The 19687-nt window shown below is 43.1% G+C and overlaps 1 protein-coding gene across 2 annotated transcripts; it reads right to left on the reverse strand.

The window, feature by feature from the left end:
* Positions 1-2947: 2947 nt before the first annotated feature.
* On the reverse strand, positions 2948-11714 carry LOC118088314 (coagulation factor XIII B chain-like). 2 transcript variants are annotated; one of them, XM_035121794.3, is made up of 5 exons: positions 11509-11714; positions 10149-10325; positions 8650-8838; positions 6827-7003; positions 2948-4679 (listed from the first exon to the last, which is right to left on the reverse strand). In XM_035121794.3, the coding sequence occupies exons 1-5, from the start codon at positions 11591-11593 to the stop codon at positions 4486-4488; spliced, it is 822 nt and encodes a 273-aa protein (XP_034977685.3). In that variant the 5' UTR covers positions 11594-11714; the 3' UTR covers positions 2948-4485. The 2 variants fall into 2 exon arrangements, with proteins under 2 accessions (XP_034977685.3, XP_034977686.3); XM_035121795.3 differs by having other exon boundaries at positions 10149-10351.
* Positions 11715-19687: the final 7973 nt, after the last annotated feature.

Consider the following 19687-nt stretch of genomic DNA (forward strand, 5'->3'; position numbering starts at 1 on the left):
CTGGGGAAACCCAACCAGATGGGCGAGGTATATATTATTGTTATCATGAGGGGTGTATGCCCCATCCCCAAAGCCCATGTGTGCAACTGCCCACCTCTTTCCGCACTTTGAGCTGGAAAGCACAAATTATTGGCACCATCCTAATTTCTAAGGGGAATGTATTCCAAGGTTTGGGTGTCACCACCCAGGATGGTGCCCTGAGTACTCCTTAAAGGACCTTCAACGGCATGTGGCACCCCTGCCCTGACAAATCCATCCTTACTATGGGAAATCATCTATGTTCTGCTGGTCCCGATTGTGGAGACGTACAGTGGTACCTCTTCTTACGAATAACTCTACTTACGAATGTTTCTACTTATGAATGGAGCTCCGTCCCTATTTTTAGATAGGGTTGCTTCTACTTACGAATTTTTTCTCCCAATGCATTCCTATGGGATTCAACTTACAATTTTTTCAACTTATGAATGTGCGTTTGGAACCCACTAAATTCGTAAGTAGAGGTACCACTGTAGCTGTTAAAGGCATAACAACCCCATTTTCCACAATTTTCCCCGTTTTCCTCCCTGCTGCCTGCTGCTTTTTGAGCTATTTTAACCCAGACACCTCCTTACAACAATATTATGTCATTATATAAGTGTCATTCTGATTTCATTCAAATTCCTGATGCGGACTTTCTTTGGAAATACTCTATCAGAAAGGAAAGAGGGTGTACCTTCACAGTGCAAGGACTCGAGTGGTAGAATAAATATTATGCTTTGGACAGTGCTACTTTTAGTCACCAAATTACACATCCTCTTTCTTCCTTCTCAGCTCCTTCCCAGCTCCAACTCCTCCTAGACAAGGGGCTTTTTTCTTTTTCTTTTGGGGTTTCCCCCTCCCAGCTCCCTTCCTCCATATACCTATTTCATTTCCTCATCCCTCTAATATTTGTTGTTCCTTTACCCCATCGCCCAGAGAAACAAGCAGATGCAGCCAGACTGGGAGAAGCAAGAAAACAAAACAAAGCAAAGGACTCATTGCTTTGCTACCAAGCTTATTTTACTTTTGAGATGCAAAGGCTTCCAATTGTATGGGAATCAGATTTAGACCACCCAACTGAAGATCACAAATGGGATGGTATCTGGACCACTCTCCCACTCAAAACCACCTCGGTTTGCTTACAGGAGACCTTGTTCAAGATCCAATGCAATGGACACCAGTCAGGCTGGCAAAAATTAATCCCTTCCTTTTTATGTTGGAAGGGCTGTGGAAAGCTTGGTTCGTTAATTCATGTTTGATGGGAAGACCCTCATGTTAAAAACTTTTGGAATAGAGTAATTCTTCATTATATCCCCAGTTACTGGCCAACCCCTTTCTCCAAATCCTGCCTTTGCCCTTCTAACTTTGGACATAGACTTGGGCTCCCCCCCTGCGCCACAACGAACTAGTAGGCTTCTTACTGACCGCAGCACGATTAGCGATAGCTCAGCAATGGAAGAACAAGACAGAAATACCCTTGAACATATGGGGAAATAATATCTGGGACACAGCAATGTCTGAGCGTCTCAACAGACACAGGAGGGCAATAAAAGGCATTACAAATAGAGACACCTTCCAAGGAATGTGGACCCCTTTCATTAACTATGTTAATGACCAAAATCAAGATCTTCTTATACCGACTGCTCAATATTCTCAGTGGAGAGGTTACGTTAAGTAATATGTTTGAATGTGTAAGTGTATGTCTAAGAGACAATGGATGAAACCAACACCATCAGATGCACTGCTGGATAAGCATTTAGTGCTTATTGTATTCGTATTTGTTTAAAAACCAATAAAAATTGTGTGTTGTTGTTTTTGAAAGGGAATGTGCAAAAATCAACAGTAACAGGCAAGCACACCTATCTCAGTTCATTGCTCTGCCGAGCTTTGACTTCCCTCCCTCCCATCATTCGGTTTTCTTTCCCACTCTTATCTCACAGTTCCTTTTAGTCCATCTAATTAAAACCAATTCGTAGGATTTCTTTCAGTCCTGCAAGTGTCTTTAAACTTCTACAGTTCTTCTCCATATAGTCCATGAATTTACTCCATTCCTTTTGGAATTTTGTCTCTCCCTGGTTACGGATCCCGCATGTCAACTTTGCTAACTCTGCATAGTCAAGCATTTTCGTCTGCCACTCCTCAATCATTGATATCTCCTGTAATTTCCATTTTGGGGCTAATAAAGTCCTTGCCGCGGTTGTGGCATACATAAATAATTTCTGATCTCCTTTTGTGATCTCTTCTCCCATTAGTCCCAATAGAAAAGCTTCAGGCTTTGGGGGAAAGGTATACCTAAACATCTTTTTCAATTCATTATATATCATTTCCCAAAATCTTTTTACTTTTCCGCATGTCCACCACATATGATAAAATTCACCATCTTTATCTTTACATTTCCAGCATGCTTTACTATTCATTCTATACATTTTAGCTATTTTTACTGGTGTTAAATACCATCTAAAGTTGCCATTCTTCTTTGGTTGTGACCACGCTCGTTTTCCATTTCTGGATTAACATAACACGGGCCACAGTAGTGGTGTACATAAATGACCTTTTCTGACACCTGGGAATTTCAATCTGAATTATCCCCAACAAAAAGGAGCAGTTTCTGACATGAAGCGCCAATTCAGTGGGACTGATCCAGTTCCCATGAGGAGTCAGCGGCATGGTAGAGCAGTTAAGAGACCTGGAAGGAACACCATGCATTGCACAGGCAGGAGGCAACATCAGTCTGATTCTGGCACCTGTGAGGTCATGTGCCCTTGGCCAGTGCCCGCCAACTGGCTATCTGAGCTAGTCTGTGAATCAGAGAATCGCTTTTAAGAAGGGTAGTGCCTTGATGAGGATTTGGAAGAAGTCGTCTTCATACATCAGAGTGAGACAGCAAGCAAACCCCTAAAGTATTTGAAATATACTCGGAGTCAAGAGTGAATTTCATGCTCTTTATTCAGCTCATAGTCATCAAGGAGGAGAAGAGAAGACGAATGGCTCTTTTCCCCAAACCGTCTGCTTATATACATTATTTACACAATGGGCCTTGCGTGATTGGCTACTTCAGGGCTACACCTGTGGGCCAATTATATTGTGGATTGACTTCTGCCTGCAGCCTGATTGGCTGCTCCTACAGGCCAATCAGGTAGCAGATTCACTTCTGCCAGCCGCCTGATTGGCTGCTCCAGCAGGCCAATCAGGTTGAGGATTCACTTCCACCTGGAGTTGGATTGGGTAGCTCCCGCTGATTCTGAATCCTATTGTTCTAGGATTCAGCTCAGTACATAACACCCCTCCTCTCTAAGTTCCAGTCCTGCCCGGGAAGTTGCATTCGTAGTCCCCAAGGTCTGCTGGCCGCCTCCGTGTGCGTTGTGGCCTGGGGTGTTCCTTGGTCAGGGGTTCTGGTTCTGGCTCGTGTTCCGAGGCTGCTGGCTGTGCCAGGGCTGTCTGGTCTGGCGCCACTGAACCACTAGGTTGTAGCTCTGGTTCCGGTGTCCTTCCAGCCTCGGGGCGCCCCTCTGTGCCACCGACGAGGCGGTCACGAAGCATGTTCTCCAATTCTGAGAAGTTGCATAACCGGGCGGCTTGGCGGAGGGAGGTCACAAACCCAGTTATGGTTTCCCCCGGGGCTTGCCGCTTTGCGTAGAAGGCATTTCGGCAAGCTACCACCGAGGGCTGTGGTGAGAAGTGCTCCTTCAGCCGTTCCATTATTGTTTTGTAAGAGACGGTAGCGACATCTCTAGGTGCAAGGAGAGCCCGGGCGATTTCAAACGTCTCCTCTCCACAGACGCTGAAGAATGTTGCCCTCTTCATGGCATCGTTGGTGACTTCTTTCGCTTGCAGGAGGAAGTTGAAACGGGCGGCGTACCCTTCCCAGTCTCCTGATGCTGGTTTGAATGGCGAGAAGCTGCTGTCGGTTGCCATTCTGGGTTCCTTGGGTCCTGGAGCTGAAGCCTGGATGCACGATGCGATGCAGCGGTGCAGCAGGTGGCGGTGCTGCGGTGCAGTGCGTGGTGGCGGTCAGCTCAGCAGGATCCCATCCTCGTCGCCAGTGAAATATACTCGGAGTCAAGAGTGAATTTCATGCTCTTTATTCAGCTCATAGTCATCAAGGAGGAGAAGAGAAGACGAATGGCTCTTTTCCCCAAACCGTCTGCTTATATACATTATTTACACAATGGGCCTTGCGTGATTGGCTACTTCAGGGCTACACCTGTGGGCCAATTATATTGTGGATTGACTTCTGCCTGCAGCCTGATTGGCTGCTCCTACAGGCCAATCAGGTAGCAGATTCACTTCTGCCAGCCGCCTGATTGGCTGCTCCAGCAGGCCAATCAGGTTGAGGATTCACTTCCACCTGGAGTTGGATTGGGTAGCTCCCGCTGATTCTGAATCCTATTGTTCTAGGATTCAGCTCAGTACATAACAGTATTTTAGATAATTCAGGAGGGATCATCGAGAGTCAAGAGCTCATCATTATCCTGAGATACATGATGGAAGATCCATGTGCCCATTGAGACACTTCCTGACTGAAGGAGCTGAGACGATATACCCTTTCCTGCACAGAAATTCCAAGGTATGATTGTGTTGAACCAGATGTGAATGTCTCCGACCTCCAGACAGAAGCAGTTGTTTGGAATCCAGCTGTTTTCTTGTGATCCTGCAGGGTGCTGCAAGGGGTTAAAAAAAAGCAGTTAGTCTTCCTGGTCTTCCTGGAAGACCAAAACTTCAATAAGGAGTGGGGGAAATTTACAATGTACCTTAAAAACCACTGCAAGCAGCTGAAAACATTAGCAGGATTGCAATAACACTTGTAATGTAGCAAGAACTATGGATACAATGGAGTTATATTTTAAAAAATTGGTTTGTTTAAAAAAAGATGCAGTAGGAAAGGTTTAATAATAGAACCCATTGAGGGGAAGGTCGGAAGTCCAGAAATTCGGGGGAATCTTGTAATTTTGGATGTGTGCTGGTATGATTGTAAATTTAAATATGTAAAACCAAAGAAAACATTATCACAAAGAAAAAGAATCTGTTAGTTTTATTTCATTAGCAGAGCCTCGTCGTAGTTTGTTTAGTGAGAGTGGTAAGTACCACACTGGTCCAAATACAAGACCTCGATGATAGTGTGCACCTGTTAAATCACAGCTTCAGGTTTTATACAAGTTAGGTTTGGAGAGTGGGGAGTGTGGCCTCTATTCGGACCAATATGGTAGCATCTGTGATTCCTCCTGCATTTATTTACTCTCCTTCACAAGAAGGATAGCCAGAGAAAAACAGGCTGCAATTTACCTAGACAAACTCGACTCCATACTTTTTAGATGTTGATTCCCCTTCACGGATCACTGCCTTGTCGTGGCAAAGGGGCTTGAATAATTCCAAGAAGCTATGAACTATACCAGTGTTTCCCAACCTTGTGCCTCCAGCTGTTTTCAGACTACATTTCCCATCATTCCTGACCACTGGTCTTGCTAGCTAGGGATGATGGGAGTTGTAGTCCCAAAACATCTGGAGGCACAAGGTTGGGAAACACTGAACTATACCATGCAGGGCCACCCAAGACGGACAGGTCATAGCCGGGAGTTTAGACTAAATGTGATCTACCTGGAGAAGGAACTGGCAAACCACTCCAGTATTTTGCCAAGAAAACTCCATGGACATAAAAAAGGAGAAGTTTTGAGAAGAACGTGAGAGTTTCCAAGCATGCTCTGGTTCATGGGGTCACGGAGAGTCGAACATGACTAAGACGACTAAACAACAATAGATGTTGATAGTATTGATAGTAAAATTTATTCTGAATCCTTGGTTAGGGTGGCAGAAGTGCAGAGTAAATCCATATGCTCCTTAACCATCCCATGTGCTCTTCCACTAACCTGGAATCCCCCTCTCTTTGTGTATTTAGTTATTTGGTAATTTTTTTACGCTGCCCACTTAACAATGTTCTCTGGGTGGTTAAAAATGAAAGATTACAAAAATAAAAATGAACAAACATCCTTAAAATATCAATACAGAATAAAGCTACAAGTGCAAAACTAAATAAGTACATAAAATATATTTGTATATGAGAGTGTCCAAAGTCTTATCTCTAACAAAAATAGATTTTATTACAGTGGTACCTCTACTTACGAATTTAATGCGTTCCGAACGCACATTTGTACGTCGGAAAAATTTGTAAGTCGAATCCCATAGGAATGCATTGGGAGAAAAAATTCGTAAGTCGAAGCAACCCTATCTAAAAATTCGTAAGTAGAAAAAATCCTATTTAAACCGCATCCAAGATGGCAGACAGAGCTCCATTCGTAAGTAGAAACATTCGTAAGTAGAGGGACCACTGTATCTTCCTCCTGTTGGAATTCTAAGCAATTCTGGGCAGACAGTGTCTCTGGGTTGCATAGCCAAACCTGCATATCTCTCTCACTGCACATTGCACACTATCAGTTGTACATGCAGCTGTACATACAGGGGTATGATATTTTTAAGATATTTTATCCACAATCGTAGCCCTGTACTTTTAATTATTTGGGGGAGGTTAGCAAGAACCAGTGACTATCAGTTTGGGATCAAAAGAAATGTTTTGTTGTTGTTTTTTACAGGGCAAAAATGGCTTTGCAGCTTGAATTGTAAAAATAAAATTTTGATAAAGTGTTTGCACAGAGCCTTGCAGCAACTTATCCAAGGCAAAGTCACTTGAGTATTGCACTGCGAGGTTTCCTGCTCGGAGTCTCCTCAGATTTGTGAAACAGCCCTCAGAATTTATCCTAGATTTCATTCTTTCTGTCTTAAAGCTTCCTGTCAGCATACAGAACATTCCCCTTACCCAGACACTTCGGTGGTTCTGTCCAGTTTTGTCCATTGCATTTCATCCACCCAGATCCTTCCATCGCATAACCGGGGTTGCACTTGTAAAGTGCCCTTATGCTCTCGAATTCCTGAAACTGGGTTCTCACACTTCTTATGGTCTCTGCAAAGTCCACTTCAGGTGGTTCTCCACAAACTGGAATTATATTTAGTGCCAAGATTTCATCATCACCATTAACAAATTTCATTTCATTTCCAGGATTCCGTCTTTATTACAAATCAATAAGCATGAGAGCTTATGGTTTTGTTTTTTACAGAGGCCTCATCAATAGGTTTTGTGCACATTCTTTGTTACTTTGTTTTGCTCCCCTTGTGTATTGCTATTATTTACCCGCACATCACCCATATCCATCCCACAGCAGAAGACCTTGCAGACAGCAGCATTTGCGAAGAATATGAGGTATACTGTGGGGTTGGGAACCACTTTTAAGAAAGGACAGAAAATTAAAAGAGGTGTGGGAAAAGGAGACAACAGGGCAGATAGAGAGTCACAGCTGGGGTGAATTATGGGAGAAACGTACGTTGAAAATAATGTCTGTAAGAATAAAATAAAATTATTATAAATTATTTGGGTGATAGTATTTAACACCAGTCAGATTAAATCAAATAAACAAGGAATATTCGGTGTTATGTTGGAGGGGATGCCAGGAAAGGGAATTATGTTCACATGTGGTGGAGCTGTAAATATGTACAATTTTTTTAGCAAAGGGTGTTTAAGGAGATTACAGAAATCAAAGCTGACCAAAAGTCCACAGGTAGCATTATTATCAATTTACGATGGGATGGAAGGTTCACAGGCTATGAAGGACTTTCTCACAAATTTATTGACAGCTGCACGGATTATTATAGCTAGAAAGTGGAAGGGGCAAGAAGAATATAAAAAGGAAGAATGGTATAAAAAGAAATGGGATATAGTGATTAACGATAAATTAACATGTGCTGTTAAGGTAAGACGGGGAATATGCAGGAGAAATGATTTTGGGGAGATATGGAGGGTGTTTGTAGAATTTGTACTGTTAAAACAAAAAGGGGTCAAACCATCGCAAGAGGTGTTGAAATTCTGGGAGGTTGGATAGGTACAATGGAATGGTCTTGGTGGTGGGGTGCACATGTTTACTCTTATTTATTTATGATTATTTTGAAGAAGAGGAGGAGGAGGAGGAGGAGGAGGAGGAGGAGGAGGAGGAGGAGGAGGAGGAGGAGGGCAGAATCTGTAGGAGCAATTGGACAAACTGGCTTTCAAATGTAAAAGTGGGACAGGGCCGTCTTAAGGGTATCCAGTGCTGTGGTGCAAAATCCCTCCGGCGCCCCCCCCCAGCTTGCTAGGCACCGTTGGAACGGCAGCTAGCAAGCCTGCTGTTGCGAGGGGGTGTGGCGGGAACAGCACACCGAAAGGAGCCCTTTCGGGCGCTGCTCCCGCCACCCCCCCTCGCCTGGGCGGGCTTGCTAGGCACCGTTGGAACGGTGGCTAGCAAGCCTGCTGTTGCGAGGGGGCATGGCGGGAACAGCGCACGGCGGAGGATACAGTCGACCGCCCCCTGCAAGTGCGACGGAGGAGGGGCAGCGGCAGAGTTAGGCTGCTTCAGCAGCAGCGCCTCGCTCGCCGCCTCAAACATGAGCAGTGCGCGGGGCTGCTGGGCGCCCTAGCCCAGTCCCCCTGATGGGGAGGCGCCATGGCGCACCGCACCACTAAGCCAAATGGAAAGGACGGCCCTGAAGTGGGATAACCTTGAGTATTTCAATAATCCAAGAGAAATTATCAAGAGTTGAAAGCTCATTAACCTGAGATGCATAATGGGAGATCCATGTGTCCATCATTACACTTCATGACTGAAGGAGGCCGGAGGATATATCGTTCCCTGCACAGGAATTTCAATGTCCCATTGTGTTGAATCACATGGGAACGCCTTCGGCCACCAAACAGAAGCAGGTGTTTGGCATCCAGCTGCTCTTTTGTGATACTACAGGGTGCTAAAAGAAGAAGAAGGAACAGGTGTTTTTACTGTAGATAGGGTAGCCTAAACTCAACCTCGGAATTTAAGGATGGTCCAGCTTTCATCATGTCAATGGGAGAAAACGAATAGGACATTAAAGGCTTCATTGTCTCTGCATATCCAAATTAACTTAACTTACTCTTTTATTTACTGTATCTTGTTTACATTTATACCCTTATATAGCTGCTGGTGATCACAATAACCCTGCCAGTGTTTTTATCTGTTTACAATTTATCTGTAACTATTCCATAAACCATTTCCATTCTTTTAGAAAAAGGTGTGTTTTTTTTCTTGATTTCTTATTCTTCCGGTAAGTTTAGCCACTTCTGCATATTCCATACATTTTTGTATCCATTCTTCCTTTGCTGGGACTTCTTCTTCCTTCCATTTTGGGGCAAGTAACATTCTTGCCGCAGTACATGAATAATTTTCTATGCAATTTAGGTAGTTCTATTCCTATAATTCCCAGAATGCTTTTTTGTGGGCCTGATTCTCATTACTCTGCCGTATGGAACTTTCTCCCAGTTGACATCAGTCATGTCCCTTCGCTGTTGCACTGCTGGCACCTAGCAAAGTCTTTTTAATTTCAGTGAGCAATTTAGGTAAGTTTTTAAATTTTATTTTACCTGTATAGTTAATTTTAACTGCTTTTCTCCCCTTTTCATAGGAGCCAACTCCAAGGGGTCGAAATCCTTTTACTCCCACAATAAAATATTTAGACCTTGTTCTGACTATCGGTCGAATAAAGTATATTGATTGATTGGTTTAAATATTTAGACCGTCTCCACCCACAAAGTTGATGGGCATAGCCATTCAAATGGTGTTTTTTGCTGTGAATTGTGATTGATTATGCAGGGCTTACCTGCCCCCCCCAAAATATTTTGTTCAAGTTGGAACCCTGCTCCTTTTTATCATTTTTAAAAGCCCCTTCTGCCATAGAAGGAGGGGGGTTGTGGGCGCCACAAGGCCCTCACGTGCTGGGGGGATGGTTGCCATCCCCCCCAAACCATTGGCTAGCTCCCGAATGGGTGCTCCCTTGGCGCATCCAATCCGGACGTTCCAAGGGGGCGTGGCTCACTGATTTAAGCAAGTGCGGCCGGGAGTCTGCCTCTTTTTCCTGGACCCCCCAGCCGCTTCCCATCTTCCTCTACACCAGAGTGCCAGATGAATAGAGCACTTTCGGGAACAGTTGGCAACTCTCGCTCATTACGCATCACCCTCAGACTTCTGTGAATCAGCCCTTAGAATTTATCCTAATTAATAAACTAACAGAATATGATCTCTTACCCAAACATTTTGGTGGTGTTGTCCACGTTTGTCCATCGCATGTTGTCCACTCGGGCCCCTCCAATACATATCCCGGGCTACACATGTACTGTACTCTTGCATTCTCAAGTTCCCGAAATATAGTTCTCTCACCTCTTACCATCTCCCCAAAGTCAACTTCGGGTGGTTTTTCACACACTGGAATGATATTTAGCATTAACAATCTGAAGAAGAGATTTGACAATAAATTATATATCATATTTCATTCCATTTCCGGGATTATTGTCATTTGATAAGCATGGCAGTTATTACAGAGGTTTTGTCAACGGATTTGGTTGGCATTCCTGGTTATCTGGTCTCCTTTGTATTGCTCTCCTTGTAAAGCCGTTCTTTTCCTTGCCAGTTGTGTAAAAGAGGCTGTGAATCTCCTTCACTGAAGATTAAGAACAATAACAATAACGATAATTTATTATTTATACCACCCATCTGGCTGGGTTTCTCTAGTCACTCTGGGCGGCTTCCAACAAAATATTAAAAACAGAATAAAACATCAAACATTAAAAACTTCCCTAAACAGGGCTGCCTTCAGATGTCTTCTAAAAGTCAGGTAGTTGTTTAAATAAATGCAGGAGGGCATGATGCTCTGGTGTCTTCTTCTTTCAGCCCTAAGCTACTGCTTCTTGAGCAACATAGCATATAAAGCTGGAGATGGATGTTCTGGGTTTTTTGAGGATGATGTTCCTATGCTGACACCACCATTTAATTCAGGTCAATACAAAGGGAAAACCCATATTTATCATGGCCATATTCACCATCCATATTTAGTCATGGCCAGCATGACTAAACCGCTTCCGGCACAATGGAACACTGTGACGGAAACCAAAACACATGGAAATGCCATTTACCTTCCCACCACAGTGGTACCTATTTATCTACTTCGTTGGCAGAAGCTGGGACAGAGCAATGGGAGCTCACCCCGTTGCGGGGATTTGAACTGCCGACCTTCTGATCGGCAAGCCCAAGAGGCTCAGAGGCTTAGACCAGAAGGCCACCTGCTCCCCTTCATATTTACCACTCTTGGCGCCAGGGGCGGCAGCAGCCCCTGTTTGTTCCTCCATCCCCATTCCCCTCCAGTGACAACCTGGCCTTGCTTGGGCACCCTCCTTCTATCTGATCAGGTGACCATTCAGCTTTTGTACATGGAATGGAAAGGAAGCACCATACTGCCCATTGCTTCAGGCAACAAAATGTCTTGGACCAGCCCTGATTATCAGCAGGCCACCGCTCTTGCATTCTTCACCAGTTAATCCTTTTGATACCAAGCAGAACGGCCACCTCTTTCCCCCCTGGTTAAAATTGCCTCTTTATCTGAACAACTTACCATTTTGGGAAGTACAGACTGTCCACAGAAGCAACGGAACTATGCACCTCAGCCAGTTCATCTCAGGATGCCAGGCAATTTTCATTTGATCTGCCGTGCGCAGTCTAGTTCTGAAATGCTCAGAGGTGGCTAAACAAGAGTCCAAGGCCTGAGATCAACTCCCCCTGTTGTAGTTAATGGTTTCCCGCAACACTGAGATATGCCTTCTTTGGTGATTGGGGAAAATAATGGGAGGTGGAAGAAATCATTAAAATAAGCATTTGCTGTTGAAAGGCTCTGTAGGTTTTGTGTTGCAATCTGGGCAGCAAAAGAAGCAAAGCAAAACCGGGAACACGAGAAGCTGTCATGTTGTACCAGATCAGACTTTTTGCTCACCTGGCTCAGTATTGCCTGACACTGGCTGCAGCTCTCGGGCAGGGAGATCATCTGTTACCTGATCTGTTTAATTGGAACTGCCAGGGATTGAACTTGGGGCCTTCAGGGGGCAGAGCATGAACTACAGCCCCTCCTTCAATCTAAAGGTACACACACACACACACACACACACACACACACACAACCTTTCCCCCTGGCAAGGAAAAATCAGATCCATGGATCGGGATGTACTTTCGTTAGCTGGTTGCAGCTTTGTTGGAGGGGGGATGTCTTATTTTGAGATGAGCTGGTGTCAAAATGCTCACCTTCACCTCAACTATTGAACATTCATTTATTTACTATTCTATTTAGTTCATGCTTTCCCACCAATGTGCACAAGGTGGTCTACATGATTCTCACCACCAGCATCCAGTGATAAAAGAGAGAGGATGCAGTAGCATGATGTGTAAATAATAGGACCTTCTCCAACTTCATTGTTTTGAGTCAAATGATCCTAGATCTCTGGATAAAAAGCTGGATACATTTCATTATTTCTGTTAGACCTTTCTGTAAAATTTGGACTTCACTTCATTTCAACTTTACCAGTTTATGCCTTTATCTTAGCCTTTATGGACTTCCGGTCTACAGCGCTGGGGAGAGGACGCAGGGACCTCGAGCTCCGAGGTCCCTGGCATCGCGGAGGGGGGGGGAACGCCGCGGGGCGAGCGGATTCCCCACAAGAACCCAGGGAAGAGCGTCCCTGGGGCGCAGGTCTGGCAGGCTCCGGTCCGCGATTCCTCCGCTGCCCAGGGAATCAATAGAGACCCTGCGAGCCGGCGGAGTGGAGTTGCGGGAGCCATTTTCGGACGATATCTTGCCTCCGAGAAGCGAAGCCTCAAGTCTTCTACCAGTTAGCTGTGGATTCTTCCAAAGGAATCAAAAGGAAGGAAAGTAAGTGGAATCTCTAATTGGACTTTCTGTTAATCTCGGCAAAAATTGGGAAAAAGGAAGAGATTTAAAAAACGGAAGTCGATCTCTTCCTAATGGACATTTAGGAGGCGCATTAATTATGCAGTCCTAAATCGAAGGGAAACTATTTGACTGTGGATCCCAAAAGAATGAAAGACTTTGTAAACCTTTCCTAGACCCTGGAGCCGGCACCCCTTGAGGATCAGCAAGGTTCTAAGGGGAAGGTGCATTGACAGCTGTCAAAAGCTGTCAAAGCTGTAAAATGATTTGGAAAATCTGCTAAATCGTTGCGGTATAAGATATTTCACAAAAAGAAGAAATCTGATGTTTGAAGCTGTGATGGACCGAACTTTGATTTGACTTGTGGATTAGTTAAAACAATGGGAAGGATCTGCCAAGATGGAGACACCGTGTAGCTGAAAGGAAATTTCCAGTGCCCTTTGTCTGCTTTGTTTGCAAATCTCCTGACTGCTTGTGGCTAAGAGAGGAATGAAAACAATGTATACTCCGGCCTTCCAGGAAGCGGTGTTGGGTTACTTGGAAATATTGAAGGACATGAATAAGACACTGCAACATTCCAGCTCGTCATGGGCAGAAACTGTGGCCCAAGAACAGGATTTTGAGAATGACTTTGAAAGTGAGACTAAGGAACAAGAAATAGAAGACTTTAGCAAAACTGACTTTACTAAAACTGACTGGGACTGTAAAACACAAGTTCTGGATGTTGCACAACAAGGAATTGGAAAAAAAGAAGATGAAAGCAAGGAGCAACAATGTGAAAAGAAGATTCAAGAAATGGAGGAACCTGGAGGGACTGAAATTTGGAGATGTGTGTTGGTGGAAAGGGGGGGGTTAGAGGCCTGGATTTGGAAAGGGGAAAGATGTGGTGTGGGGTAAAAACTTTTTAGTTAGAGACTTTGGGTAGCTGAACAACGGTTTCGGAAATCTTGGCCTGTAAAAGGAAATGTTGATCCAATCGGGGGAAGGACATCAGGGGAGGGGAAGGAGAGTGTTTTTAAGTATAAAGTTAAGATTTTGATTAGGGAAATGAATATATATGAAAATTGAGTTTTTCTGGAGGGAGAAAGAAGAATGATCTAGGAAAAAATTTAAGATTTGCATTAAATATTTTCTGTTTAGATAGGCATCTGGGCAGAGGGCCATTTTCCTCCTCTCTGCACTTGGGAACACCTGGTGGCAGGGGGTGTCCTGAGGGGAGGGGAGGGGGATGGAAGGAAACCCAGATGCAAAAATGGATATCCTTTGAAGTGCTGCGCCTTGCGGGTTCCTCTGGTGGCAGGAGAGGACTGGCGGAGGTGCAGCATGAAGAAGGAGGAGGATTGAGTGAATATTATAAGGGTAAGATTTTGAATTAGAATACGAAAATCGCCACAATTTGATATAGAAATTAAGAAAACCAGGAAGAAGAGAATCGAGGAAGTCACAAATATAATGTTAAGAAAGTAGGATTTAGATTATGTTATAGTTTTATTGTTTGTTTGTTGGTTGTGTTGAAGGAGAAGCAGGGAGTAAACCAAACCTCAGTGCTCCTCCGTCCCCGTCCCTTCAGTGGCAGGGGAGGGACTGGGGGGGGGAGGAGAGGGGGGGAGGTCAAACCTAGCTTTAAAATGGACCCCTTTGACTCTCCACCTCCGCGGGTGTTGCTGGTGGCAGAAGTGGGCCTGCCCCCAAGTAAAGAGCTTCTGGGATAAGATTTATAATGGATTGAAGAAAGTGTTGAAAAACACGTTTGTTAAGAAACCAGAAGCTTTTTTACTTGGGATAATTAGAGAGGAATTACCTAAGAAAGATGTTACATTTTTTCTGTATGCCACAACAGAAGCTAGAATAGTATTAGCCAAGAATTGGAAAACTGAAGATGTACCTACGGTGGACGATTGGCAGATGAAGCTGATAGAATTTATGGAACTGTCTGAGCTGACTGCGAGACTCCGGGAGCAGGGGGAAGAAACAGTGGAAGAAGATTGGAAAATTTTTTAAAGTTTACAGTATTTAGAAAAGAATTGTAAGATTAGTGGTTTTTATTAAAAGTTTTGGAAGTATAAAGAGGTTGTGGAAGAGCATTAGTTGAGTTTTATTATATATTAAGATTTAGTTAAGTGTTATTGTATTGAGTTTTAAGATTTAATTAGAATAGAATGTATTATGAGATAAGTATAAGAGATTATAAGTTTGATAAGTTAGTAAATGTTATAATATGTTTAAATAATCATCAAGAAGATTGCAATCAAGATATGGAAGTAATATGATGAAACGTAGTGGGGAGGGAATGGAGGAAGTCGTCAAAGATATTTTGATAGAATGTTTTGATATTTGTATTGTAGTGTTTGTAATTTGTTTTTGTGTTTTTGTGTATCCTGTGTGTTTTCTTTTGTGTTGTATGTTTTATTTTGTAAAATCAATAATTTTTTTAAAAAAAGAATAACCAGACATGACACAGCATCTGGTTTTATGGATTCAAATAGGCCACAACTTTATTGGTTACAGATGTGAATCGTTTGGCATAGGCATTGGGTGAAGCCAAATTATGTCTCTCCAGCCCATCTGCTGGGAGCCCATCTCAGGGTAAATCACCACCAAAGGGTCCTTTGACCTACATCAAATAGAGGTGCCCCCCAGGGGTCCCTGTTGGAGGAGTGCTATAGCCCTAGCCCGTTAAATAAATGCTTCAGTTCACAACATTGTGACATATGTATAATAAAGGGTGGAGTTATTACAGATATAAAGTCTTGCTATTTTTTTATATTAAAAAAATAATTTATTTGTACTGTGACTTTCTACACAAGGCAGCTAACAGCATGAATACAAACAAACAGCATCCATAATGATAAAAATTCAAGAAAGAATTAAAATAATATAAAAATAAATAGCATGTATATATATATACATAAATCTCCAGGCGCTGGTGAGGTTGACCTACTGAAGTCTTCTCTCAAATCTGGATGCAGCTGTAATGTCATGGGTGGTGGTGGTGGAGGAGAAAATACAACATATGTTAGATTCTTCATACTAGTGTGCAGCGCTAAAAAGTGTTGCGAAATGAGGCTTGCTGACGGGAACAAATTGAGAACATTCACTGTACAGTTAGCAGAGCACTGGAGCCAACTCCTAGGGGCTGAGGTCCCTTTTCCCCCCCTAAAATATTTGAGGGGGCTGCCTCCCAAAAGTTGATAAAAATGGCAAAAAAGATAATCACGGGAATATGTAATCAGCACAAAAACAAAACTATACCGTGATAAATCCCTGAAATGAGATATTAGAATCATAGAATCATAGACTTGGAAGAGACCACAAGGGCCATCCAGTCCAACCCCCTGCCAAGCAGGAAACACCATCAAAGCATTCCTGACAGATGGCTGTCAAGCCTCTGCTTAAAGATAAAGTGAATAATAATAATAAAACTAAACTAATAATTGTTCAACACAAAAACAAAATTAGCTTAAATCTCCCAAAAGAAACCTTGATATAGAAATAAACATAAATTTCTCAAAGAAACCTCAAAATAAAGTAAACCTTCATTATGCTTTACTTTATTTAGAGGTTTCTTTGAGGAATTAATGTTTTTTCTATATCAAGGTTTCTTTTGGGAGATTTAAGCTAATTTTGTTTTTGTGTTGAACAATTATCAGTTTAGTTTTATTATTATTATTCACTTTATCAATATCTCGTTTCAGGGATTTATCACGGTATAGTTTTTGCGCTGATCCCAAAAGTTGATAGGCATTGCTATTCAAATGTTGTGGGAGCGGAACTTCCCTCCCCCCAACCCATATTTTATACAAATTGGCACCCTTTCGGCAGAGTAAGGATAGCTAAAATGATGCTCTTCATGTGTTCCTGGAGCTCCTCCCAATATCCCTGAGCTGCTCGGGGCTCATGAGAAATGGAATCCAACATCAGCAGGGCATCATGGTCAGTATTTCTGAGTCTTGGTTTTGATTGCTCATTATCTCTTATAGTCAACCCAAAGCCATTAGCCTAGTGTCCAAGCTGTGAATATCCCTTGCTTGAGATCCAGAAAGGCAGCTGGTTTAGCGACCTATAATGTATCTACTAAGGGAGCACAGCAGTAGCAGCCACCTGTTGTTATTTAACTGTTATTGGAATTTTGATCCTTTTTTTAAGGCAATAAATAACACACACACATCCCAATTCCCATCCAGATGGGGGAGAGAGAAGAAAGAAATCCATTGCCTATACAGGTTGGAGGTTGCAAATGATTAGCCACTGCCAAATTGCAAATAGCGTTTCCGTAGTTCCTCTTTTGGAATACTACTTGCTCATATTCAGCCAAGTCAGTGGCAACTGTCTTGCCTGGAGCACAGGACTGAGCCTCTGGTCTCATAAATCTGAACCAAACCCTCTTTGCTTGGCAGATTGCTATGGAACCATTTGTGAAACCTGATCTAATTTCATGGGCTGCAGTGCAATAAGGTTTTGGGGGGACATGGAATAGAACTGCATGCCTCTGGGCTGACTTACTGTAAGTCACACACACCTGTTTGTCCTGTGATTTCAAAGCAGGGGTTGAAGACGATTTTCTTTTGTCTCACTGCTTTCCCTTGGGAAACCCACTGTTTACTGCTGAATCAGAACAAACACCGATCTGCAGAAAATTCGACAGATGTTTGTTCCGATTCAACAGTAAACAGCAGGTCTTTCTGGGCAAAGCAGCGGGGGCGAAAGAAAAACCTATTGGACCTAGAAATAATGGCGCAGACAGAGATATGGATGAGCCCTTAGCTTTCAGTGTGATCCTATAAATCCTTTATTTACAGTGGCACATTTCTGTATTTAAAGGAATTTGTTACAGAACTATAATGGCAGTAAGGGTATGGAGTTAATGTGGCTTGTTTGAGGCAGAATCAGATAGGCTGAATCCATAATCCGTGATATATTGATCAGTTATCAAGTAAAGCTTACACATGGAGGAACAGCTTGGAGGAGGAGACCAGTCATTTTTTGTACACGTGGCCGTTGCTTTATTTTCAGGTTGGTATCCTGCATCACAACGAAATGAAATGGTATCACCCTCGATGAAGTTTTTCTTAGAGTCATAAATTACTTCGCCATGTGGCAAGTGTTTAGAAGGGGTGCATAGTCCTAAAGGCAAAACGAATACATATGCATGAGTGGAAAGAGAGGAAATTATGTTTCCTCTTTATTAGAGAACAGTACGCAAAATATTTTTGGGCATCCTGGTCCAGAGAGCAGCTATGGAACAGGCCCCTGTATGAAATCATGGAAATCCACTGCCAAATATTGAATGGCATCACATTGTGAAATACTGACCAAGAGTCTCTTGCTTAGTAGTATAAGGCAGCTTCCTAGTATAAGTTCCTATGAAAATTACTTTTTTAAAAAATTAAAGAACCAAGATTCTCTGAATGCTACATTCTGCTACACCCGATATGATATTCAGCGCTTTTTATGCATGCCTGCAGAATCATAGCGCACACACACAGGGATTGTCATAAAGCAGGTTTGGAATGAGTGTTTGCAAATTCTAGCCCTATTCAGGCAATTGAAACCCCCCATGTGATAAGGAGGGGGTGGGGGTGGGGACTTGCACGCACATCCCAAATCTCCCTCGTTGCACAAGGGATTCAAAATGCCAAGAAAGGGCTCATATTTACAAGTGAGTTTGAAATGTCAGGCAGGCAAAACATAGAAGGAAGGTGCCTGCACCAGGGAGCTATGGCAGCCTTCAGTTGCATCCAGCTTCTGGGTTCCGGCAATAACTCACCAATCTCTCATAAGATCTTGCTGCATCCTGGAAGCTACAGCCATGCAACCCCACTAAGTGAGGCTTTGGCAGAGTGACAGCAGCTTTCTGTTTTGACTCAGGTGACAAAATAGAAGGGGTCAGCCCTGCTTTTGACTTACATGCTAGCTACTTCCATTTTAGGTAGACTAACTCTTTGAAAGCACTTCAGCAGCCATCATTAATGTTGCTGGTGCCTTCTTAACTTAATCAGAATAAGAGAAACATACACTTACTGAAGCATTTAGGTTCTGGATCCCATCCCAAATTGGTGCATCTAATTCTATACCAGGACTTTTTATTTTCTGGCAGAAAGCCGCGCTTGCACCTGAAGCTAATTGTCTGTCCCTCCTTTTTTGGAAAATAGACATCACTGTAGTATGTGTTGGACCAAGATAGAGCTCCATTCTTTATATGGGGATAATCACAGCGCTTTGCTTTGAAAGAGATAAAACAGAGACTGTTAAAACAGAAAAACACCTTCAGTTATTTTGCTTGACGGTACTCAATTCTTGTTTATGCAGGTTTTTCCAATGTTTGTTTCCATTGTTAGCCTAATAGCCCCATCGATTCGCCAGTCCTAAACTCTGTGAATTGTTAATATTTCCTATTATTCTTGTGGAACCTGTAATGTGGCTCTGATATTGGTCCCTGTAATGTGGCTCTGAAATTGGAAATGGTTTTCCACATGGATCAACATAATTGTGTGGAGAGATAGTGGTACCTTGGTTTTTGGATGTCTCTGTTGCCGAACGTTTGGGTTTTCGAACTCCGAAAACCCGGAAGTAAATGCTTCCGTTTTTGAAGGCACCTCAGAAGTCGAATGGCTTCCACTGCGTGTATCCACAGTTTGTTGGATTGGGAATGTAAGGCCTTGAGCCAGGCCAATACCATTGCTCTCTCTTCATGGTTCTTTGTTTGAACAATTCAGTATAGACAACTTGTTTAGTGTGCTAGTGGATTTAAGAACTGGAGGTGGGGTCAGATTTAGCCTGTGAGCTGCTAGCTCCCCACCCCTGCATAATAGTGGACATGACTATGAGCTTAATATGGAAACAAATAAGCTCATAC

The sequence above is a fragment of the Zootoca vivipara genome, chromosome 7 (assembly GCF_965207765.1).
Source record: "Zootoca vivipara chromosome 7, rZooViv2.hap1.1, whole genome shotgun sequence".
Lineage (NCBI taxonomy): Eukaryota > Metazoa > Chordata > Lepidosauria > Squamata > Lacertidae > Zootoca > Zootoca vivipara.

Excerpts from the sequence above, each read along its gene's own strand:
- LOC118088314 (XM_035121794.3), bottom strand. The coding sequence starts at position 11,593 with ATGAAAATTGCCTGGCATCCTGAGATGAACTGGCTGAGGTGCATAGTT. Across the intron at positions 10,326-11,508 it reads AGTCTGTACTTCCCAAAATG|TGTGTGAAAAACCACCCGAA; the intron begins GTAAGTTGTTCA and ends ATATCATTCCAG. Across the intron at positions 4,680-6,826 it reads AGAACCACCGAAGTGTCTGG|CACCCTGCAGGATCACAAGA; the intron begins GTAAGGGGAATG and ends AACCCCTTGCAG.